At 38.1% G+C, this 25540-nt stretch overlaps 1 protein-coding gene across 2 annotated transcripts in view; it reads right to left on the minus strand.

Annotated features, from left to right (window-relative positions):
* Positions 1-25540, minus strand: part of RNaseX25 (Ribonuclease X25) — a 48430-nt gene that overhangs the window by 15594 nt on the left and 7296 nt on the right. Inside the window, exons 4-8 of one of the 2 annotated variants that reach the window (XM_067089074.1) lie at positions 8598-8818; positions 3465-3619; positions 2483-2631; positions 1512-1653; positions 1128-1280 (exon numbers count right to left, since the gene is read on the minus strand). In XM_067089074.1, coding sequence (XP_066945175.1) covers positions 1512-1653; positions 2483-2631; positions 3465-3619; positions 8598-8818 — 667 coding nt within the window. In that variant the 3' untranslated portion in view covers positions 1128-1280. Of the gene's footprint in view, positions 1-1127; positions 1281-1511; positions 1654-2482; positions 2632-3464; positions 3620-8597; positions 8819-25540 lie in introns of those variants that run through there. The other variant, XM_067089073.1, reaches the window with a different exon arrangement.

The raw sequence follows: 25540 nt of genomic DNA on the forward strand, positions 1-25540 counted from the left end.
ACCTTTATAATGAAATTTAGTACTGACCTCTTGGTATGTTGTCAAGTGTAGTATATACACTTTTGTAGTTGTGTATATAACTATGTTTATGTATATTTTTTTTTTTACTTTATTTTACACTGCAAAGGTTATATGCATATCCTAAATGCAGTTATAATTTTTTTTATGGGGAATATCAGTTTTTGCCAAATGTCACTTTTTACCATAGTTTTAAAATCATTCTTTTATTTTATTTATTTAATTTATAAATTCATTGCCATAACTATTCATCTCAAACCAAATTCATTATAGCGCTGAATAATCCATCGGATTCCAGTGCTTGGCTTCAAGCCTAAATTTCATATTCCATTCCATTCCATTCCCAAAAATGGAGGGGAAACTTTTAAGTTCATTCGGTGCCGCTCACTGATATGTTGCCAGATCAATCAATTTGCAAAATAAGTATCAGTAGGTTGAGAGTACTACAAGTAATTCAAAATATTTGGTGGCCTTCAAAAACAAAATCACTCCAAACATCAAATAACACCACACAGTTCTTCAGATGCAATTTGTAGTCTGGGAGAGGCAAGATGCCAAGAAAAATGATGTGAAAGATGAATACAATACTACTGAGTTATTTTCTTAACTGACATCATAGAAAAAGATGTTACAAAGACTAAGGATGCTGTCAATTTAAAGCTTCAGCAAAGTTTGACAGTCAACTAAAGAGAATTAAATCATCACCCAGGGATTTACATCTTATATTAGGTACCCAAATCAAGATTATGAAGTTCATTTACTAAGCAGAAACAAAAATCACAAGGAGTACAACTCAAATGTACTTTGAGAATCTTAAAAAGTTTGCATCTGATTCTCACAGTAGTCCTGGAAGAGATTCTTATATGAAGTACGGGATAGCAGCTCAGGAGATGGTATTAAGGTAGTTGGGAGTAAAAAGCACTCAACTTTGCGCTGTGCAACGGAGAAGTAATGAGTATTAAAGCAATGATTTGTATTTTTGGAAATGTCCACAGAATATGCTAAAAGGTTACAGGGCCTAATGTTCAAGCAATGATTTGTATTTTTGAAAGTTTAAAGAATATGCCAAAAGATTACAGGGGGCATCATGTGGAGAATAAGACATCTTGGGAGCTTTTGTAAGTCTCTATTGTTAATGAGCTCCATGCTATCTGATCAAGCAATCTATACCAGGGGATGGAATTCATTTGTTCTCTCTCCTTCACCCTGGAGTGCATAACAATGATGCAGCCTCCAGGAAAACATTGTAATCCTCAACCATCCTGAAATTTCCAAAGATGCAGGCAGTGATGGTTTGCCCTTTCATTATCACCGATGGTGTACAGTACTTTAACTTAAAAGGTAAGGCAGAAATTAAAAATGATAAATGTAGGATTCTGGAGTTGATTTCTCTGCACCAGTGAACTAAGGCTTTTTTATGCAAACACAAGATTTACATTTTTGTAATATTAAATAGAAGTCTGTTAAGAAAACAAAGCGAAACAAAGCCATACCTATAAGGTGATCCATATAAGGGAGAAGATGGTCATTAAAGCATGGCACATCCAAGTCACACATGTTGCCTGGGATTCATCCCAGTACTTCTTATGTAAGTCAACAAGTGCTCGTGGGTATGAGTATTCCTTCCCAGCAGCCCTGGAAAGATTTTTCATTAGAATTTAAAATAGTAAATACATATTCCTAACTATGAAATAACACAAACTATTATTAAAAGTGGCATAAAATATTGATTGAAATGCATCTTTTTGGGGGCACAATTCTCTTATGAATTTAAAATGAAAATAACTGTACACATACATAAAAAACTAGAATAATTCCCTCTTTCAAAATGAAATTCTGAAGACTGAAGACCTTTTAAGGTCACTAACCTATACCTTAACAGCCTTTGGGAAACTTGGTTTTCTTTGAAGAATTCTAATCATTGCTAATATACAAATACTTATTTGCTCACTACATCTCCATTAATCAAACACTGCCTTTCATGTGTGCAACAGAATCCTGGTTGCACCAAACAGCACTGTTCATGATTGAGACTCCCACTGCAAATGCCAAGACTTGTATATGATGCTTCGGTTACTTCTCTTTCTCTCTCTCTCTCTCTCTCTCTCTCTCTCTCTCTCTCTGAGTACATTGCAAAATGGTGGCCTTTTGCAGACCATATTGTCTGCTACAAGATTCCTGATAAGAAGCACAGGCCATATCTACACTACACGCATACAGGGTAAAGGTTTGTTTCAGCCAGATTACCACAGTGAAAAAGCTATTTAACCGGCATTTACAATGGACGAAACAATCAAGAAAAGGCAGCCCTTGGCAAGAGATACAGGAGGTAGCCTACTCCTCAATTTGGGACCATTTCACTTCTGTCAATAGGTTTTCAGAACATACTTTGTCTGCTATACTCAACTACTGTCACATGTGTGATAGGTGGTTTATAAACACTTCAAAATTTAAGAGTACTCACTTAACTGATGCTGGATATATAATTCCATCTTTAGGACAACTTCCTTGATTTTCAGCAAGCTCCTTGTCCTTAATACCATCACAGTCTACGACATGAAGGGAATGGTCGAAACAGATCTTTATCTGGTACAGTTCATGTACTTTGGTTTTCTGAAAAAAGGAAGGAAATAAGATATGTTTAGTAGTAAACACTTCTGTTCCCTGGTCAATCTAAGCAGATTATCAAAGCAAATACTGTACAGACACCACCCTACTTATGAACATTCAGCTTACAAACATTCAGAGATACAAACAAGTGGGATCGCAAATTAAAATGTGTTAGCAGCACTTCGCTTTGACACCCGTAAATTTTGTTTTGTGCTTGTTCTGTACATACAATACTGTATTCTGCACATACAGTGCTGTATTCTGTATATACAGTGCTATATTCTGTACATACAGTAATGTATGTACAGGGTACAGTTGACCCCCGGTATTCACGGGGGATGTGTACTGCTACCCCTACGAATAGCTAAAATCCGCAAATACTTAAAACCCCTCTACAAATGCTTATACCTGAATATTTTAAGAGTTCTATCACAAAAAGTGCATTTAGTCATGAAAATTTAATGAAAATACGGTAATTTGTGAATATTTCTCTATGAAAAATATCTTGAATAAACAAGTTTTCTACGAATAATGTATATATATGTTCCACAGAGAAATCTGCAAATAGGTGAAGCTGCAAATCCATAACCACGAATAGGTGAAGCTGCAAATCCAGAACCGCAAAGAGCCGGGGATCCACTGTATTATGTTTTAGGATGAAAAAATGTACGGTACTCTGTCGATTTTATTTCATACTTTACTTAAATAGGCATGAAGAGTACAGTAACCAACTTACAAACAATTCAACATACAAACGGGCATCTGGAATGTAACTCGTTAAGTAGGGTGGCGGCTGTAAGAGTTCTTCAGTGTTCAGCAGAAATCGCCATACATACCTTATTATAGATACAGTCCACGTGAGGATTTACTCCAAACATGTCTTTTATAGCCGTGAATATTTGTTCGCGGGTGTAAGCGTTCACGTCATCAGGATAAATGTTGGCATGACCCAAGACTGCTACATAATCATAGTGGGTTACCCAGTCCAAACCTACAGAAAGAGAACAAAGCCATTTACAAGGATTAACAAAATAAAAACTCACAAAAACAATCCAAAACTGAAAATAATTATTCATGCCTGAAGGGAAATCACAGTACTGACATTCACCTCTAAATGCTTTTACTCATTTCATTGATGGCCAGAGACACCTAACCCAATCCAAATATTTGCAGATCAAATAAAAATCTCTGAGATAACAAGGTCCAATACAAGTTGTAAAGGCTTTTGACAGCAAATCTCCACAAGAGACTGAAACAAAAACCACTACAAAATCTTTTAATGCTTTGTTTAACCACAATGGCCTAATCTCACCACATCATTCACTTTCTGTTTCATGTCCTCCTCAAAATAATGTTCCCATTTATATCATATTCTTCTGTTGCAAAGGAAATCAATTGTTTTGTTAAAACCATGCCACTCAGTTCTGGTATTTTATAATGAACCACAAACATTGGTTCAGTGCTCATGTACTAGCTTCTGAACTTTTCCACTTATTTTTGTGAAACTCAGCTTCAAGACTGATCAGTCTTCAATCTCATAGTTTGGGTACAGTATGAGTTCTAGCCCACTTGAACACCAACCACCTCTGCAGCTGATGACGCATGCAAAGCTCCCGCCATAAGGGAAGTGTGCACTTCCTCCTCAAAATAAGGGCAGCACTCACCTCAATTGGTGTGCTCTCTTTACAGCTCAACAGCAACCTAGTACTACGACTTTAACCCTTAAAGGACGGGCTAAATATACACTTCAATGGAAAGAGGAAGATAAGCAAATGTAAATGGTGTAAGAAAGAAAAATCTTTAAAAATTTTCTGTACCTTCCACGAGAAGTTGAAAATGCTAATTTTACGAAGTTATAAATGTTTTTTCTAATAATTCATTTGATTTTATTTTGTAAAATTATAATTGCAGCTCACACAATATCATAACAGATAAGAACTAAAATCAGTAACAATTTCTGAGTACATTTATTGTAAAATATTTACGAGATTTACTGAGATGGGGAGATGCAGTACCTTTTTGTGAGGTATAAATGTTTTTTCCAATATTTCTTTGCACTTTTCTTTGTAAAATTACAATTATAGCTGACATACCATAAAAGATAACTCAAACCAACAGTAATCCCTGGGTATATTTATGAGCAAATAAATAAAAAGACATCATGGGACAGAGAGGGGCAATACATTCCCCCATCAAGTCTCAAGGCACACTGATCCCCCTCTGTCCTGTGCTGAGCTACTACAGTTGCCATAAGTCATTTATGGACCATTGAAATGATATGCACATCTTTCCCGCTAAATTCATCCAAATCGTATGGCGCGTAATATTAATACTCGTATGAGTTAGCCCATCCATCACTCAAAACCTGTTATAGATTTTTTATCATATGATGATGCCCATCCATTAAGGGTTAACTCGGGAGCACTCGCACCTTTTGTTGCGTGAATGCCCAGCACAGCCAGCGTACAAAATACTTCTTCAGTGCTTTCTCCTGTCATTTCTGCTGCTCCTAATATTATCCAAACCTCAGGGAAGGCTGATGTAAAGGTTTCCTGTAATTCAACAGAGGGCATGATGGGTCATCAGGCTTGATTAAAGCAGTCTCATTTGGATTCTCCTTCATTTCTCATTTCTGAGCAGTCTCGGCATCGTCACACAGGTGAAACCTTGTTCCCACCTTCCTATATTTTAGAGAACCTTGAAATTTGTGTTCTATTAAAAGAGCAAGATGATTTGTGTTCTCTTAAAGGAGGCAGATAATGATAGCCATATTTATTCTTTAGGATGGAGTTTCTTTCAAGAAAGCTCTCAACTAGGGTTGGGAGATAATGCACGTACAAAAGCAACAAGAACTTCCATATTGTCTCAGCGGCTGAACTTAATGCTAACCTTAAGCCCAAGGAGCCATCATAAGGATTTGAACTTCTGACAGCTGTTGCTAAGGATGCTGTCCTCTTGGAATTAGAAGAGAAAAGGCCGAGGCTCTGAGGCTCAGGTAGTTAAATCCTTGACAATTCATAGCCAAGAATAACAAGTGATAGATTTCATATAAGTACTATATTGTGATTTATTGACAATAATAACGGAATGCAAAAGCAATTTTGTAATCCAGTTGAAACTACTATTCAGTTTGCAGGAGTCAGTTCCAAATTTGTTGTTGGCCAAGCCAGAGCCAGAAGCCAACTGAGAGGAAGAATTACCCATTTTAACTTGTTTGAACATATAACAGCACACTATGCAATTTACTCTGTCAATGCAGTCATCAACATGCTGAATTTGTTACAGAAACATTCAAAAGTACAGTGCTCCCCACTTTTTTGCGGGGATAGGTTCCAGAACCCACCGGGGAAATGCAAAATCCCCTTTAAAAATGCTTATAGTTGCTTATACATGCCAAATACCCTGTACCCCTTAAATTAAAACTTTTATAACTGTGAATACACAGAGTTGCTCTATGGAAAAAAAGCAAATTATTGATAGTTTTAGAGAGATGGTCCACAGAAAAATTTGCAAATTGGTGAAAGTTCCTGCAAAACAGTGAAAGAAATGTTCCACAACAATCTGCGATAAAGTGAATTGTGAAAAAGTGGGGGTCCACTGTGTTACATTAAAAATACCAAGCTAAAGGAGAGGACATTAAAGGTACGTAAGCCACACAAAATCACTCTTCCAAACTGGCTACCTATAAGTCTGACTCCAGAATGTTACCAAATACACAGTTCAAAGAAAAATTAAATTTTTACAAGTTCAACTGTACAGTGCTTCAAGTATCTGTAATAACAGACTTCAAGATAATTATCATCAAAAGGAAAAAGAGCACTAATAAAAGAAGCCAACTACAGTAAGTCAAAGCCTTTCTTTTACTGAGAAATGACAATAAAAGTGTAAAAAACAGAAGACTATCTATTTACCAAAAAAAAATTAAGACATTGAAAAATAAACGATGGATAACTGTAATGAGAAATATACTTAAACAATAAAAGGTTCAATCTGCTCTATGTGTACATATTAGAACTTGAAAAATGACATGCTGAACATAATCATGTAATATGTAAACAGGTTAGTGAAAAAAATCTCTGCTTCATCATGCTTCCACAATATGATGGCCATGAATAGAAATATAAGAGTTGCTGTACTGAAGAGCAGCCATTGTTGTGCAGGTAACACTGATTTGGACACATTGGTGAACTTCTCAGAGAGAGATACTTTTCTCCAGGAGAAAGGAAATTAGAGGTACAAACAGCTATCTCATCCAGAATATCTCCATGCTGGGTACAGTTATGACAGTCATGGGGATAGAAATTTTATCCCATTTCATATACTTATCATAAACGTGTGGGTAGGATAAGACATCACCCAAGTATACTGCCCATACTTAAGATATAAGCATGATAACCATATGATGTTCAATATAAATATATGTAGATTAATCATGCCAAGAGGCAAACACAATTTGTGAAAGCCTAATTTTAGCTCATACTCAGATGGCAGAATAAGAAGACAATCTTGATTTATCTAAAGAAACAAATTAATAAATGAAAACTTGAACACTTTATTGATGAAACAAGAGAAAAAATCATAGTTATTACCACCGTGTGCAAGACAATTTTTGTATTTCTGTTACTGACACAGAAATGTTGGGGAGATATTAAGGGTTACAACCAACCAGAAGTCTCTCATCTTCTCAGAAAGGAAAAACTCCCATCTTGGTAAATCCTCAGCCTTGCGGTCCTCTCAGGCACAGAGGTTATAAGATCTTGGTGAGAGCAATCAGATTTGCTGACCACCAGCACCAATATGCAGTAAATGTGCCTCACTGTTGAACTTCTCAGTTCCAGAGGTCTTTTATTCCTAACACCACTGGACTGTGGAACAGTCTCCCTGAGGATGTTGTGCAATTGGAACTTCAGAAGTTCAAGTGCGGAATGCAATGCATTAATACCTTAATCAATTCTCCTTGTATTTTAATAATTTACTTGCATTTTTATATACAGTAATTACTTATTAATTTGTTAAATTTATTTTTTCTTTTTTAATAAGTGATCTCTTCTTTCTGTATTTCCCATTACCTTCTGTTATTTCTTTGTAATGAACACTATATTCTTGGGAAGCTCGAATTTCAAGTCAATGGCCCATTTGGTGGGCTTGTTTTATATGAATAGGGTTCATCCTCTGAATAATAATAATAATCATAATACACGAAGGGGTGGTATAATAACACTACATGAGGGAACATGGCAGTCCCACCCAACGCCAGTAGATTGTAAGGAGCACAAAAATCCTAGACAGCGACAACAACCATCACCACCTCTGATGTAAGGAGGTCCTCGCCATCCTCTGATGGAAACTGTCGCTAAACTTACCCCAGAAGACCCTGCTTCTCCCTTCCTCAGGAGAACAGCAAGATACACCCCTGGAATAGCAATTCACAAGCCCGCTACTTTGAGCATCGCGCCCTATGACCAAAACTCCCAGAACCTGGTGCCAACCAATCAGCAACTATGTCGGTCAGCCAGACTCTCCCAGATGAGTCATTCTGCTCCCAGCCAATAGGAGGAGTCCCAAACCCAACTTTGACAACCAATGAAAATCGGCAAAAAATTTATGTAAGCCTGTTGCAGGTATAAATATGGCATAGCTGTACCCCTGGCTTCATTCACCTTTCGAGTATGGTAGAATGCTCTATCGAAACGTCACGGTAAATACAGTAAATGAACTTTGGGCAATTGCTGTATGATTTACCTGCTGCTACACAGAAACTCATTGGAGAGAATGAGAAACTACAATACAAGTTAAACGGCATCCAGATGGCCATACTGTTCAATGAATAATAATAATAATAATAATAATAATAATAATAATAATAATAATAATAATAATAATAATAATATAACAAAGCAAAAGTTTGTACCATACTTCACATGCTTAAGATACTTTAACCTCATAAGTAATTAATATAAAATTCTTACCTTTCCCAAAATACTTCTCTTCAGAATTAAGGCTTGGAAGCTGAGCAGCACAGGTTCCATGTTTAACCCATTCATGCTGCCATAAAGATGTCATTGGATCTTCTGCAAAGATATTGCCCCAGTACTTGATCAGGTATTTTTCAATGGGCATTATCTCTGCTTCATGGAAATGCCATGTTTTATTACAGTAATTTGGTCCAATTGTTCCGAGTTTTGTGGGCCTGCAAAAAAATGTAGAAAATCACATGAAAGTAGTCAGAGCAGTATTGCTTTCAATTTGATGAAAATGGGTTGGAGTCTGAGAACTTGATTTTGGTTCATTGCATCAGTCAGTTCCTGAAGGAAATGCAAATAGAATCTGAGGCATCTCCAGATAACAAATAAGACTGACAAGATGGTGTAAAATAATTAAAAAATATGACAACAAAAGTTTCAAGTTCCACAATATAAAATTTTTGCCAAAGGTCAACCGCTGGGACCTGTGAGATCATTCAGTGCTTGGCCTTTGGTATAAATTTTATTTTTCATTTCATTCCATTCCTTCTGGCCTCCATTAAAACAAGGGAGAATTAATTTTTCCTTATCTTTATGGTACGTGAAGCAGTTCTTAGACAAGTTGTTTTGTGGAGCCTAAGACTTTTGTTGTCTTTTATTTTTTATCTACTTTACACCATCTTGTCAATCTTATATGTTATCTGGAGATGCCTCTAATTCTATTTGCTTTTCCTTTGAGAGTAAAAGGTTTTAAAGATGTATCAGGAGGAAAACCTCGTAGTTGCACTATGAAGCATTTGTTTGGAAAGGGTGGAAAGTAAGATGGAAGAAAGACAATATGAACAGAGGTACAGTAAAAGGAATGAAAGTGGTTGCAGCTTGGGGCTGAAGGGATGCTGAAAAGAACCTTAAGTAATGCCTACAGTGCACCATATGAGGTGCACTGATGGCAATACTTCTACCCGGCAAGAGAGGCCAGAGGGAGGGGCTTGTGGAAAAATGTTTGGTAGTGAAGACCACCACAACCACCAAAGTGGATGCTGAGAAAATCTCAAATTATGGAAATGGGTGACTGATGTAATGATACAGCAGCAACAGTCTGTTAATTAAGTAACAAAGACCTTACTCTAGCGCCTGCCCTATAATATTTTCCAGAGACCTTCTAGCTAATCGCAGTTCTACATAGTTCCTAACCTAAACTAACTCTGTTGGACTGTGGAAGTGTCTCTCTGAGAATGTTGTGCAACTGGAACCTCAAAAGTTCAAGCAGAGATGCAATGCATTACTACCATAAAACAATTATTCTTGTATATTTTACTTACATTTGTATCTATATATTTATTATATATTACTTTTTGCTGATAACTAATCTTTCTGCATTTCCTGTTAGTACCCTCTGTTACTTCTTTCAAATGAACACCATATTTTCTGGAAGCTTGAAATTCAAGCCAGTGGCCCCTGTGGGCTTGTTCCATTAATAGGGTTCATCTCCTGAGTAATAATAATGATAATAACCTGCACTTTGCAATTTACATTCAGTTTAAGAGATATATCTAAAAATGTATCACATCTAAAACAGTAGCATAGGAAAAAAATAATCATAATATGGTAGCTGATAAGTATAGAAGTTTGCTATGTTGAGGTGTTACTGAACAGTAATTGAAGCTAAAATTAAGTTTTTTTTTTGAGCTTTGCCACAATTTTTCTTAAATAATCATTAGAATAGAGTAGAAATGATATTTTCATAATAAAATAAAGTTTCCTATATACGTCCCAAGTAATTACATAGCTAAGGTTTCTACTCGCACGGCAGCCTTTGAGCAAATGTGGATTTTGGGGAAGAAGCCTTGGGAAATCCACCAATAACCGTAGAGGGTCCGGGAACCACTCCTTCAGGGCCAAAACGGGGCTATGAGGGTCATAGTTGCGTTGTGATGAGTTTTAAATTTGTTTATCACCTCCCTGACCATGTTGAAAGGTGGGAAGGTGTAAAGATCCAGATTGGACCAGTCCTGCAATATGGCGTCTGTTGCCCATACAAGAGGATCCGGGGCTGGAGAGCAAAAGAGAGGAAGTTGATGGTTTCTGGAGGTGGCAAACAGGTCTAATGTTGGTCTTCCCCAAAGTTTCCAAATATCCAGACAGACCATGGGATCCAGGGTCCATTCAATGGGAAGGCCCTGCTTCCGACTGCTCAGCTTGTCTGTGAAGACAGTTAATTTCCCCTGTATAAACCGGGTGACCAGTGTCACTCGATTCTGATCTGTCCAAAAGAGTAGATCTCTTGCTCCCTGGTAGAGAGAGGAGTGAGTGCTGCCTTGTTTCTGGATACGTATAGGCTAAGGCCATGGTATTGTCCGCTTGCACAACTACTGTCCTGTTGCGGACCATATTCAAGAAATACTGAAGGCCAAGATGAACCACCTTCAGTTCTCTGACATTTATATGTAGACTTTGTTGCTCTGGGGTCCACTTACCGGATACTTCCTGATTCCCTAGTAGGGCTCCCCAGCCTAAGTCCGAGGCATCTGAATACAAGTCTAGGTCTGGAACTTCCCTTCTGATAGCCTTTCTTCAGAAAGCCACCACTGCAGGTCCGATTTGATCTCTGGGGTGATTGAAACGCGTAGGAATCCGGTTGTGTTTTCCTGTCCCAATTGGACTTTAGAAAGAATGGAAGAACTCTCATGTACAATCTGCCCAGCTTGACAAACAACTTGATGGATGCTAGAATCCCCGGAAGGCTCATCCATTGCTGAGCTGAGCAGGACGGGAGGGCTATAAAGCTGCAGACTGTCTGAAGGCAGAAAGAAATTCTCTCCCCAAATAGAGAATCTCTTGCAACAGGGTCAACAGGAACTTCTGGGGATCTATAAGACCCAGTTCCTGGGTGAGGATAAGAATCTTGTGCATGTCCTTACTACACTTTTCCTTTGACAGGATTGAAGCAGCCAGTTGTCCAGATACAGACTGATGTTTATCCCTGTTAGATGGAGCCATTTTGCAAGAGGAGCGAGGACTCAAGTGAACACCTGAGGGGCCATAGAAAGGCTGAAGCAAAAGGCCCAAAACTGAAATACTTTGTCCTGAGAGATGAACCTTAGATATGCTAACTGTACAGTCGACCCTCGTTAAGACAGACTAATAGGGGGGCCAGGGTGTCCGTCTTAGCCGATAGTCTGGTTTAACTGGCAATATATAATCCAAGAAGGAAACGGAAACACTGGAGTGCTGCGAGGCCTTTCGACACTAGTCCTTTCACGAAGGAAATGGTGGATTTTATCTTTATTTATATATTCATCACGTTCCATATTTTCGTGATTCAGTTATACATATATATATATATATATAATATATATAGATATAATATATTTCATGATTTTTATAAAGAGTATGGATAATAAGCCAATGTAGAAATGTTTGAATTAAAGCTCATGGTAAAAGATGAAAAATGAAGAATAAAACATGATAAAAATTATAGAATTCAGCCACATATGTAGATGCCTATGCCGAGACATAAACGCGTAATTATTAAGTAAAATGGAGTGGTCTCCAAAATGAAGAATATTTTTTTTCCTTTTTCATGTTTTTTATTTTTGTTATTTATTCACTACAGTTTAGTATTATCTATATTAATATACTGTTAAATAAATGTAAGATGATTAAGATTATCAGTAATAAAATAGTGGGACAATTAAGACCTTAAGTTCACTAACACATTTTGCTTTTAACAAATACATTGCGAAAAATGCAAAAATATACATGATCAAAATGATTAATTCAACTTGTGAATTTTAATGATAAGACTATAAAATACATTTCATCATATCGATCTTGGAGAGGGTTGTTTTTTATTGTTACTGATGTTGTAATCAGTTTGCAGTCGTAAATCTGAGGATGGTCCGGGAATACGATTCGCAAGTGATGACGCTTCACCACAACAGAATGTTGTGGGATTTTTCATACCACTATATTAGAATCAACATTATTGTTGAATTCATGTTTTCATGAAGAAATAATTGTATAAAGCAAATTACTGAGTAATTTTTGCCATCAGCAGTCAAATAATCACGATCATGGCAACGCTCAAACTTAGTGCCGTCACGACATGTCTATAAATAGAACAGAAGTAGAGGGCTGTCATTGGCTAGCAGATCTCCATGGCAACCAGCCAGCCAATCAGGTTTTAACTGTATTCTGTCTGAGAAAGAACTTTTGCTCAGAGAAGCTGACAATGACACAAGTGCGTGTGTTTTGAATACAAAACGTAGTTTTTAATAGTTTATGTATTTTACTGATTACATGAAGAATAGAATGAATTCCTTCTTATTACTTTGAGTGCAAAATTGTTGGTTCAGAGATTCTTCAGCAACAAAATATATAGAATTACACTGCATAGAAGGAACTGGCAATCTCTCTCTCTCTCTCTCTCTCTCTCTCTCTCTCTCTCTCTCTCTCTCTCTCTCTCTCTCTCTCTCTCTCTCTCTCTCTCTCTCTCTCTCTCTCTCTCTCTCTCTCTCGTCATTTGCCATGTAAACACAAGTGTTGTTCAGTAACTCAGCTTTTGTCTTCATAAAGTTTACCTTTGTCATGTTTTTTCTTTCCTAAAAAACATACAAAGCATCGTACTGTAGCTACCAGTCGGGCAGCGTATAGGTAAAAGTGTTAATGCTCAGTGATTGGCTATGGTACTTCCTACCGCTCCAGACAATATCGTTTCTTAATGACGGTACATACCATATGTAAGTTAAATTGGTTACAAGTTAAAAGGATTTTGGTTCAGTACAGTATAAATACAGAACAGTATATAGAAAATAAAAATATACATGAAAAGTTTTTATCTGACGTTGGTAAATACAGTAAAAACGAAACCGGTACACGACAAGCAGAGGAACAGCAACTATCGTAAATCATGGTCGAACATTACGTATTGTAAATTGGCTGTCCCTCTTCAGTGTCCATCTTATCTGATATCCAGGTTAATGCGGGTTGACTGTAGTCTGGATGGATCAGGATGTGGAAGTATGCATCCTGCATATCCAAGGTTATCATTCAGTCACCCCAGTGAGTGGATGAGAGGACTGAATGGTTAGTCTCCATCTTGAATTTTGTCTTCCGGACAAAGCGATTGAGGGCGCTTACATCTAGGACTGGCCTCCAGCCCCCGAAGCTTTTGGAACTACAAAGAGACAGTTGTAGAAGCCCTCTGTGTTGGTGTTCTCGACTTGCTCTCTGGCCCTCTTTTGGATGAGGTAGGACACCTCCTCCAAAAGGGCCGAATGTCTCTGAGCCTTTTGAGTAAGCCAACAATGTGATGGGAGAGGTGACTAATGACTCTCCCGGAATGCGATGACATAGTTCTCCTTTAGAACCTTGATGACCCACGGCTCTGCTCCTCTGAACTGTAGAAGTCTGGCTCCTACTGGTGTATGAAGGACTTCCATCTTACTTTTTGGGCACTGCCTTGGCTGGGCCCTTCTTGATGAACCTGGTCATGAAATGGACATAGGACAGGTCCTAGACTGCAACCTGGGCCTACTTCCATGAAAGGGCTGCTGCTGGAGTGGAGAGGGCATCTTAGGAGCGAAAGAAGTCGAATCCTGGGGATGCTTGGAGGATTGTGACAACAAATCCTGCATGGACTTCTTTTGCAAATCAGATGCAATCTGCCTAACCGTGTCCTGAGGGAAGAGGTGGTGATGGTCCAGAGGCGAAAACAACAGGGCCGACTTCTGTGTCTGAGTAACTCCTTTAATGGTAAAGGAGTACCAGAGCTCTATCTTCTTCAAGACACCAAGAGAAAAAAAAGGGAGGCAAGCTCTAGAGAGCCTTCCCTAATGGCCTTGTCTGCACAGGACAGGAATCCCAGTCAGTCAGAGGCGATATCGGATGAAAAAACTTGACAGTCTTCAATCTTCTAGGCCAGTGCCCCCACTGGCCAGTCAAGGAAACTAAATACTTTGAACACCTTGAACAAATCTTTGACAAGGTGGTCTAGTTCCGCCAACGAAAACATAATCTTCGCAGATGAAAACGCAGAACGTCAAGAAGAGTCGATGAGACCAGGAAGTCCCCCTGGAAGGAGGCAGCGACTCCCAAAAAAGTAGCTTCCCTGGCGACGTAAGACAAATATCACCTTTGAACAAGGCACGAGGGAGGAAAGTGAAGGAAGCTTTTCCTTGCTCCCTTTTAGCTGAAAGCCAATCTTCAATTTCCTTAAAAGCCTTCTTGGAAGATGAAGAAAGCACCATCTTGTGGAGTGTAGTCCTTTTGTCCGGATGAGACCTCATCGAAAAGGTTGAGGCAGGCGAGACCGGGGCAGCTGGGACGAAAAAGGTTGGAAAATTCACCAACAATTAGTGGAGAAGAGCTGCATAGGCCAACGGAGGTGCAGGCTGAGGAGTCCGGGGACAGGCTACCCCCAAGAGAAGTCTTGGAAGCAGAGGGAGCTTTCTTCAGCAAGCTCATAATCTCAGCCAACTGCTGCTTAATGGGAACCAATGAAGGTTCGTCTTGAACTAAAGGCGAAGGCGACTGAAGAGAAGCAATATGTCTGGGAGCGGGTGCTTGGCGCTCAGAGGAGGGTGATGGGACGAGTAGCCACCTCCTCCACTTGCACTACACTGTCACATCACTTTTTGTGAAAACTTTGTCCATAGGCACTTTCAGTGACTCCCAATTCTGCCACTGTACTAACTACAAGACCTATCTTCTCTTCGAACCTAGATTTGAGACTGGCAACTGCATCAGGGTCGGAAGCAAGGAAGCCAGGCACGGGAGTAGGTGGATGAATTGTAGGAGGGTCAGTATTAGGAGAAAAAGTGGGAATAGAAGCAGAAGGAATAGCAGGACTAGCTTCTAAACTAGGTTTAGAGGTGGTTTCTAAGCTAAGCGATTGTTTCTCGGCTCTAAAAGCCGCTTCCCTCTTCCTATCCCTTTATAATTTATCCAGTGAGATCTAAGCACTTTCCAGTTTCTCATCCCAATCAGAGCATTCACTTACATGTTTGCTCCCTGCTGCATCCTTGCCCTCTACATTTACTGCAAACCAAATGTGGATCATAACAAGACTTTGTCAACCTAGTTTTACAACCTTCACTGCAATAGCGAAGAGCAGAAGAGCTAGAATCTGACATGACAATAAAACTAGGAACCTGATCCAAAAAACTAATAAGTTGACAAAAGCTCTGAAAGCTACCAAAATAAAATGATAATACTTCACCGAAGTCCAGTAAAGGCAACTGAAAAGCAAGAAAAAAGCTGCTGCAATGGCGTCGATGTATGATGAGCCACGGCAGAAACAACTGAATTAACCGGCTGGTTGCTTCCCCGAGTGCTGCTCTGATAGTTGGCGGAGCCTGTCACCTACACAAACGACAATAGAAGTGCTACCGCAAATTTTTAAAAAAGGCTGCTATGTGAGTTGAAACCTTAGCTATGTAAATACCTGGTAAGTTACTGTACTTGTAAGAAATATGGAATTAGGCCAAACGCGAAGTGCTGGGACCTATGAGGTCATTCAGTGCTGAAAGGGACATTGACATTTGGTAAGAAGGTTTGAAAGGTGTAACAGTAGGGGTGGAAAGTCATATGGTAGAAAGAGAATATAAATGGAGGTATAGTAAAAGAAATGAGAGGTTGCAGTTAGAGGCTGACGGGATACTGCAAAGACCCTTAAGTAATGCCTACGCACTGACAGCACTAACCTCCTACGGGAGTAAATAATAATTGGAAAAAAAAAAGTTGCTTGCACTGGTTTACTCAAGTTTACCCCAGTCTGCGATGTTGCTTGCATCATTATTTGTTATTTATGGAGTTGCTTAGGACAGTTTTTTGGTGAATGGTTTTGGGTTTTCTTTACATTCATGTGAAGGAAAATTTATATGTTTTATTGAAAAGGCTGCCAGAAGGTTGCATTATCAAAAGGTTTTTTGAATTAATATGTGATTATGTGCTAATCATGATGTTATGGAGTGTTTATAGGGGGTACAAGTTGTTTTTCAAGGCAGTTAATTTGAGTTAAATCATTTTTCAACCAATTACAATTCTTTACTAAACAACAATTCTCCAATTCACACTTGTATAAAGATCTCCATTAAAAACTGTGATTTCCCTGAAACACTGATATATTTAAAAGTAGGTATTATCAGTATTTATACTTTGTAAATGTTAACTTCTCCAATAAACATAAATAATAAAAACAGCTTCCTTTCCGTGCAATATCTGATCAATAGTTTCCACAAATTAGTTTTTCACTCTGGCATAATATATCACCATCACGGGAGAGCTGATTTGGTCATATCCAGCAATGTGTGGCAACAACTGAGCAGACTTTCATGAACACTGCCAAATATAACAAATTGTAAAGTACATACAGGTAATTTTGATTTTTACTGGGTATACAAGTCTTTGCTTTCAGAAGTGAAGTATCCCAGTGCATCTTGCACTTCGGCTGTGCTGACTAAAATACAAAAGCCTCTCGGGTAGGTCTAGGCATCGCCCTGACCTCTGTTGGCCTTCCTCGGCTATTGTTTTCCCAGTTGCAATCTTAAGGCATGGTAATGGCATTCTTTAAGTGTTTTTCATCTCATATGTTTAGTTGAATTCTGTTGTGTGAAGCCTTTTTGGTGGTGACACTGCGAGTAGCCTTGTGTTTAATTCCTGAGTATTCTTAGTGGGGCTTTGTTTGTTCTGTTTCTTGCTCACCCTTAGTGTACCAAGTTTGCCCTCTTTGTTCTCCTGAATAGCCTGAAATCTGTTGTTGTGCAGGCAGGGATACGGCTTGCAATAAGTTCATGTCACAAGTGACAACAGATCTGTAATTATTATCTATATCCAGTTGGGAAAGAGTTATCTCCTTTTTTCTCTCCTCTTATTCGTGGCCAAAATTTTGCATATTTTGTGTAGGAATCCCTCTGAATGCAGTCAAGCCTTGACACCTGAATAAGTCATACGATCTTCCTTTCACAGGACAACCCAGAGCCACTGCACCCAAATTTACTTCCTGATCTCTGCTTTGCACCACTCAAAGATTTCAGCAACTACCAGACGATTAGGCTTAAAATAATCAGTGGCTGACATGATACTTGACAGATCCTAAAACTAATTAATTCCATTCTCCATGGATTAGAATTTTACTACTGCATAAAAATTACAGAGAAGTTGGATAGATTTATTTTATTTCAAAGGGTTGCAGAAATGGTGGCAGAAAGTATAGAACCATTTTCATGTTTTCCTTGCTCCTTGAGAATGTTTAAAGTTGATATTCAAGCCTCCATATGATGACTTTAAATACAGACTTGCTTCCTAAAAATCAGTGTGCCTATAGGAAGCAATATAGTACAACAGGCTAATTTAGTCATAACATGTGTTTCATATATTTTCAGGCATATTAATTATGGTAACAACACTTGTCCATCCATTAGAAGAAAGAAAATACTCTAATTATGGTGACTACATCAATTGTACTTAGTCAGTGCCACGATTGGAGACTGCTAGAAAGTGTTTAAGTACTGTATTTCAAAGCATAATACAGTACAGTACACCAAAATCCTATTTATTTCAAGGCAAAAACTGTAATCATAATTGAGACTATCAAATTAATACTGTAGTTTTCTTATAAAAGTTCCTTAGACTGTAAATAGCAAATTTGTTTGCCACTTTTTCAACCGACATCTTACAATAGTAATATAACTGCATTTTCATTGACAATTTTCAAATTTTGCCAATTAATCTTAAATCTTTGGGGCCATTTCTTCAAACTACAGTGTAATTGTATCTCTAACAACTTTGTATGTAGTGGAAAGTGAGAAATTTCTAGAACTACTGATTTGCAATTGTATATTCTTCTTTTATAAAAAAAATTATAAAATAAAACAAGGGAACAAAAAATGTCATTCAACAGCCATACTGAATCCTTTTTTAACATACCTAAAAATACAAGCGGCACACTGAAGTACTGTACAGCAAAATCTTACTGAGCGCAAACATCATTAAATACACTACTCTACTGCATATTCAGGTGAGCTGCTTTATGAAACATTTAACTTCACTATGTTTGATGTCTATGTCTTGTTCGGGGCTCGGAAATTCCCAAGCCACTTTTGTGTTGTGTTTAATGTTGTCTTTATTCTTGAGGTTTGAGGCATCTCACAACCCTTAACAGTATCAAACTGTCCATAGGCTTTCAATGTGGTTGGCCAACTGGCTAATTTTGGAGGCAATCCAGATGAATCATTTCAGGATATCAGTGCTACAGTACTTCTGTAGGACAGTGCATCCTATATCATCTGTAGAGCAGTGCCTCCTTTATCATCAAACTGCTCATCATTTTTCTTACATAATGGATAATGAAAACTTTAAAAAATAAAAAGCTTTATGAGGTATTATTCAAATGAGTGGAACTGTCAATTATGCCATTACCTATTGGTAACATACTGGCAATGTGATGGTATTGAGTGGGCACTGCGAAAAGTAAAAATGGCTCTTCTTTTGGAGTCTAAGGAGCTGCTGACTGCAGGATTAGGGTTATGTAAACTAAAGAGTAGGCTTATACTGTATAAGCTAATAGGTTTGTACAGTATTTAAAATCTCCTTTTTTGGGTAATTTTGTTACATGGATATTGTATTTTTACTTATAAAGGTATTTACCATATAATTTATTTACCGTACAGTCATAAGCATTTTTCTGTACTTTTATCTTTCTCAATTTTCCAGTAATTGTGTTTTCATGGCACTGACTTGTTTGTGTCTGTTGTTGCCTGTAAATGAACCTAACTGTGAACTTTATTAAGTTACTATTTGTACATTTTGTATGCTGGCAGCCTTTTTTCACACTATGAATGTTGTATTTAGCTGTGATTCTGTATATTTATAGTGAGTATTTGCTGTTTCTTTCACTATATCTCAATGGGCTTATCTTATCAAGACTTCCAAGTAAGGCATGTCACACATTTATGTCCCTGCCTTCTTTGCAGCAGCTATCACATCCAGCAGTTTGCCTGTCCTCACCTGAGACTTACAGCAAGTGGTAACCCACCATGTGGTTATGCTACGTGAAGAAATGGATATACAGGCAGAGAGAGTTAGGGAGTGCTGTTGCTGATGCATACGCTTCAGAATTTTTCATCTCCAGGTTGGTCAGAAAACCACCTTCATTGACGGTCATGGTGAAAGCAAGGTCTTGCAGAACTCCAGACAACCTCCATCAGGCCAAGTGGAGCCATTTCTAGAAAGGCATGATCTGCTCTCTTGCAGGTATATGAATTTTATGGGCTCAATGTGGGTTATTCAGTGGGGTTGAAGAGGTTTGTTCAGCACTTTAAAAAGAGGTTCCTTATGGGTTGCACAAACCTCCTAATTGGGATCTCTCCCTACTCCGAAGTCATCTGGAAGACTCATCATATAAGCCACTTCAGGAGGCTTCTTTGATGGACCTGACACTGAGGAGTGTCTTTGGACAAGCATTTGCATCTTCGAGAGGTGAATGAGATTCACACACTATCTGGACATGTCATGCATGCTAGAGGGTAGCCATCAATGGGAATGTCGTCCGCACTAAACTTTGCAGAGAAAACCCAGACAACTAGGAGGGCATGGACCTTTCCACAGCACCCTCTCCTACCTATTGCTACCTTGTATCCCAGCATCAGTAATGAGGAGGGCCTTTGTTTTGTCCAATGAGGGCTATAAGGCTTTACCTGTGGAGAATTATGGCTTAAGGAGGCAACAACTCGACCTCCTCTTTATACGGCAAAAGGAGAACAAGTACCTTAAGAACAAGCCACAGTAATGTGCCAGATAGCAAAGCCGAATGGGAAAAAGTGCAACCCCACATGGTCAGACCTCTCTCTACTTGTTGCCACCCTTAAGCATGTTTTGAAATTGTCTTCTATTTGAAAGTACATATGTGCAGTGCCAGTCTCCCTTTACCATTTTTCAATAAAATAATGTTTCTTATAAATGGCTGGACTTTTAATTACAGTATTAGGTAATGATGGCACATCATACTTTTGGTGGAAGAAGTTGGGGCTCATCACTTTCCACTTCCTCATACTTCTTCATCTTTCATTCAAGGATCATACTTCTTCACCTTTTATTCACAGAAGTACTGTATTAAGAGACAGATGGCCAGGGCAATTAGCTACTACATCTCTTGTGGATGGCAAATGTCATTTTTTTCTATCAGAAAACTTAACTGATACAAGTACTTTGCTTTAATGTTCCCTTAGCTTTAGGATACTGAAGGGGATGAAGTTGGCTTTAGCCCTTTACTAACAAATCTATAAGCTGTCAGACCACTGATTTCCAACTCATTCCAGTCCCTAGGTGTTCTGGGTCATACAAGCATAAATAAACACTCGGGGGTATTCAGAATTGTTTTCTCCAACCCAAATAGCAATTCAGTTACGCATATGATTGGTGGTGTTGTGATGCAACAAAATATGTTGCCAAAACACAAGTTTTCCTCATATGAAATTCATTGGGCATGTTGTGATGAAACAAAACACGTTTTTACAAAAACGTTTTCTAATAAAAATTCATTGGTCACATACAGAAAGCCTTCTATCCAGGAACTCTAGCCATCTCTATTCATTAATTCCTGTAGGGGGTTAGTGCCATCAGTACACTTCAAGCAGTGCACTGTAGGTATTACTTAAGGTTCTTTGCAGCGTCCCTTCAGCCCCTAGCTGCAACCCCTTTTTATTCCTTTTACTCTACCTGCATTCTTATTCTCCTTCTTCCCTCTTACTTTCCACCTCTCCTAACCATTGTTTCACAGTGCAGTTGCGAGGTTTTCCTCCTATTACACTTTTCAAACCTTTCCACTCTCAATTTATGTTTCAGTGCTGAATGACCTCATAGGTCACAGCGCATGGCCATTGGCCTAAATTCTATATTACTACTTCTAATAATTTATTCTATGCTGCAGCTACTTTTTTTTTTCTTACTACAGGCGGTCTTCACTTGGCTAGCGATGTCGTTAACTGGATTTTCAACGCCAATCTCCGGTTAACGCCGACGTTAACTGGGGATTTCGGCACCAATCTCCAGTTAACAGCGCTGTTAAGTGGGGATTTTGGCGCCGATCTCCAGTTAACGGTGGCACTATCCAGTTAATGGCGCTGTTAAGCAGGGTTTTCAGTGCTATCATCCGCGATTTTCAGTTAGCTGCGATTTCCGGTTAGCGGTGCTTGGCCGGGGATGGAACCCCTGCTGTTAACCAGCGACTGCCTTATGTATTTAAAGATATATTTATATGTATATATATGCAATGAGAGCTTTTGAGAACCTGCTTAAAACTCATCAGTCAAACCGAATTAGGTTGAGGAGGAGAATCGAGCACATTCTCAAAAGCTCTCACTGCGTATATATTTTTATATAAATATTGACAATTACATAAATGTGGATTTTTTTTACCATTTTAGTAAGCCCTGTGATTATGAGATTTTTATATCAGAATTTGTTTTTCTTCTCACCTCCATCTACCAAAGCACAGGTTAAGTATACCTTAGCTTAACCAGACCACTGAGCTGATTAACAGCTCTCCTAGGGCTGGCCCGAAGGATTAGATTTATTTTACGTGGCTAAGAACAGTTTTTCACTTCCATCTCTTCCTGTCGTCTCTTGCATTACATTTTGGGCTTTGAAAATCTCTCTCAATATACCTTTTGTAATAACTTTTTCAGTCCGATATATAAAAAAAAAGGAACCTGGGAACATTCAGACATGAATATTAGGCATATACTGTACTGTATATGATTGATGGGTATGTGTGAAAAAATTTAAGTACGAAAATCATACTAATTTGCCACTATTTTGTCAAGTAAGGGTGTCATTCACTTCAGAATCTTAACCAAAAAATGTCTTTCTGATCTTTACATACTAATTTGAGTATGCATATGTGTCTTCTGAGTTAATCACTTGAAAGATAATCAATATCTTCAAAACCTGTATATCTTGCATTGAGTAGCTTTCATTCACTATAAGTAGTACAAAATATTTTTTACCATAGTTCCAAAGACTGGACACATTCACTTATATGATCTGCTGTGACAAGTAACCAGACTCTCCATCTCATGGTTTCCTGGTTGAAGGGCTTTTACAGTAACACAGTACTGGTCATGCAATCAGTTTCTTGGTCATACAAAGTGTTTAATAAATTTTACCCAAAAGGTTATTCTCACAATCAGACAGGTCACTGCTAACAATTTCCTGCATATTCAATTTTAAAACTTTTAAAATTATAGTACTTACTAATATGTTGTGCACCTGGTACCATGAATGAAGACGCATATGCTGTCAATATGTATCTTAATGTACAATAATGTTTACGTACTTTCAATATCACAGAAAATGTTACACATGTTGATGTTTGTGGATAACAAATATCCAGGTGATTCAACTTTCCTTACATTATTCTGACCAAACTGACAAGGTAAATGGACTATCACATTTCTAGATCTTGCGTTTCATTGTTTGGTAATATATACAGTATATGCAGTTATTTTTAAGACAAGTGGCTTGCCTAATTGCCTATATTGGTGTCTGACTGCTTAGTTGACCTGTGGGCCAACATGACTTCAAAAATGTTTTTCAACCCACGTGTAAAGAAATTCTTATATGGTTCTGCACAACTGTTCAGTTGCAAAACTAACTCATTCAATAGTGCCTTCACTTCTTTGATAGCAAGGTGCTGTTAACAAAACTTCGATCCAAATCTTTCTAATACCTCATGTAATCCTGATGGTGAAATTCTTCATGACTGTCGCCAAGTAACTTGACATTTAAATAATTTTGGCAATAAGGCATCAACGAAAACACGGTAGTTTCTGGTTAACTATTAATACAAGTTGCAGTCACCCAATCTGAGAAATGGTTAACTACAACCTACAACCTAACTTCTGATATTACCAGATATTTTTCTTGGGAATAACTTATTGTCACAAACTCCAGTGAACAATTGGTTTGAATTTTCACAGAAAGTGGCATTACATTTTGAATGCCAATCTGTCTGTTTCTGACATAAAGGACATGGTTACATCACATACCACTCAACAGAATAGATTATTGAAACAAATGAAAATCTAGTCCTGAAAAAATATTCCATATTACAGTTTATGATTAAACAAACTCAAGGACAATTTAATGAAAAGACTCTTTATCAATTCTCAATCATTAAAGATGAAAGTACCTCATTGACTGTAAAGAAATGATCTATATAATGTTCATATAGAGCAATTAAAATTGCCATTCACTCACAGGCAAATCTTTGAAGATATAATTTTAAGTTACTGATCTTTTGCCAATTATCATTACTGTATAGAGATTCTCACTGGACTTTTTCTCAATGAGATGTGGAAACTGGAACAAGGTTAAATTGAAGAAGTTGGACAGCAAGGTGGGAAGAGACCACAGGGAACAGATGAAGACTAAGAGGTAGATAGCAACACAGCCAAAGGAATGCTGCAAGGAACATTTGGTACCATCTACAGTACACCAAACAAGGAGACTGTAGGTAGTGCCCCTATGGAGAATTTCTGGATGAGAATTTTGTGGTTTGATTCCAGCCTGATTGTTGAAATACAGTACAATGAGAAACTTGGGGACTCCTCTTCCTTCTCATTATGAAAATGAAAGCAATTGTCTAGTAGTTTCGAACAAGGTCTTAACACATCAAGTATAGAATCCAGGACTGCTACTGTATAATGTTTCTCCAGCAAAATCTTATTATTTTGCTGGGTAGAACCATGGTGCAGATTTTCTTCATACTTTTGTAAAAACAAATATTTCATGAAAATCCAACAATAAAAATTATGTCTACAAGAAAGCAAGTTTTTATTGACAACAATGAATTCACATTCATTGCTTTCATCTCCTACATTAAGCTGCACTGGAAGACGAGTTCTGCAATTCATTATCCACAATCATAGCAATGACTGATCTATGCGCAACACTAACCTTAAATCCACTGTCGAACAAAGTACAAAACTTCTGTTCGCAAATAAACAAGTTCAGGTTAATCACGCTGGTCATCTGGTTCATAAATAGCGTGGTCAACCTCTGCTTGTCCTGGTAACTGATAAGTCTAATCTCTTGCCATTCTCACTCTCTTGGTAAGTTTCTACTTACAAACATATAACCTGTTGGTTTATAAAACTCAAAATGAGTCAATTACTCATCAACAGTCAGTCCCAAGCTCAGACATAAAGGGATGGTTGAATTTGTCAGTAAGGGCACACACAACTTGTAAAAAAAAAAAAAAGATACACCATCAAACTCAATGAACTCTCCAAATGAAGGGGCCCCAGGAACAGGCAGCCTTTAAACAGGAGGGGAACGCAAAGCAGGTTCAGTGAAAAAGAACACAGCAAATGTTGGGAAAAGTGTGGGAAAGAAAAGTGGGGAGGTGGAGATGCTGGCAAGATGGAATGTGAAAATGTATTGTATTCAGGAGGTGGGTGTGAGGGGAGAAGGGGAAAAAAAATGAAAAAGACAGAATATAGTAACAACCAACATGCAAACCAGAAGAAAAACAAGTTTGGAATATATGTATTACTAGAGACAATTGTGAACTAGAAAAGTGAGACCTTATGGGTATAGTGGAACAAGGTTGGTCATGGGGATGCTATGTGAGAATACAGTCTGAAAGAAAGATGCCATGGGGGAAAATACAAGCAGTACTCGCACAGCCGAGGAATAAAGTTGCCGAAGACAAAGTCTAAAAACCTATACTGTATATAAATGAACATCACATCAGTGGCAAAGCTGCAACACAGAATGAATGTATGATAATGAGAGGTATACATATGAGACACCAATGGAAAGCTTTGTACTGTTAAACCAAGCACGACATGCCTAACATGACACAGACTACTACATACTGAACTGATGCAGTAGTGAGATACTTATGGTGAGGACACAAAATATACTTAAAAGCAGAGGTTATG

This window comes from Macrobrachium rosenbergii, chromosome 45, assembly GCF_040412425.1.
Source record: "Macrobrachium rosenbergii isolate ZJJX-2024 chromosome 45, ASM4041242v1, whole genome shotgun sequence".
NCBI classification, from domain to species: Eukaryota; Metazoa; Arthropoda; class Malacostraca; order Decapoda; family Palaemonidae; genus Macrobrachium; species Macrobrachium rosenbergii.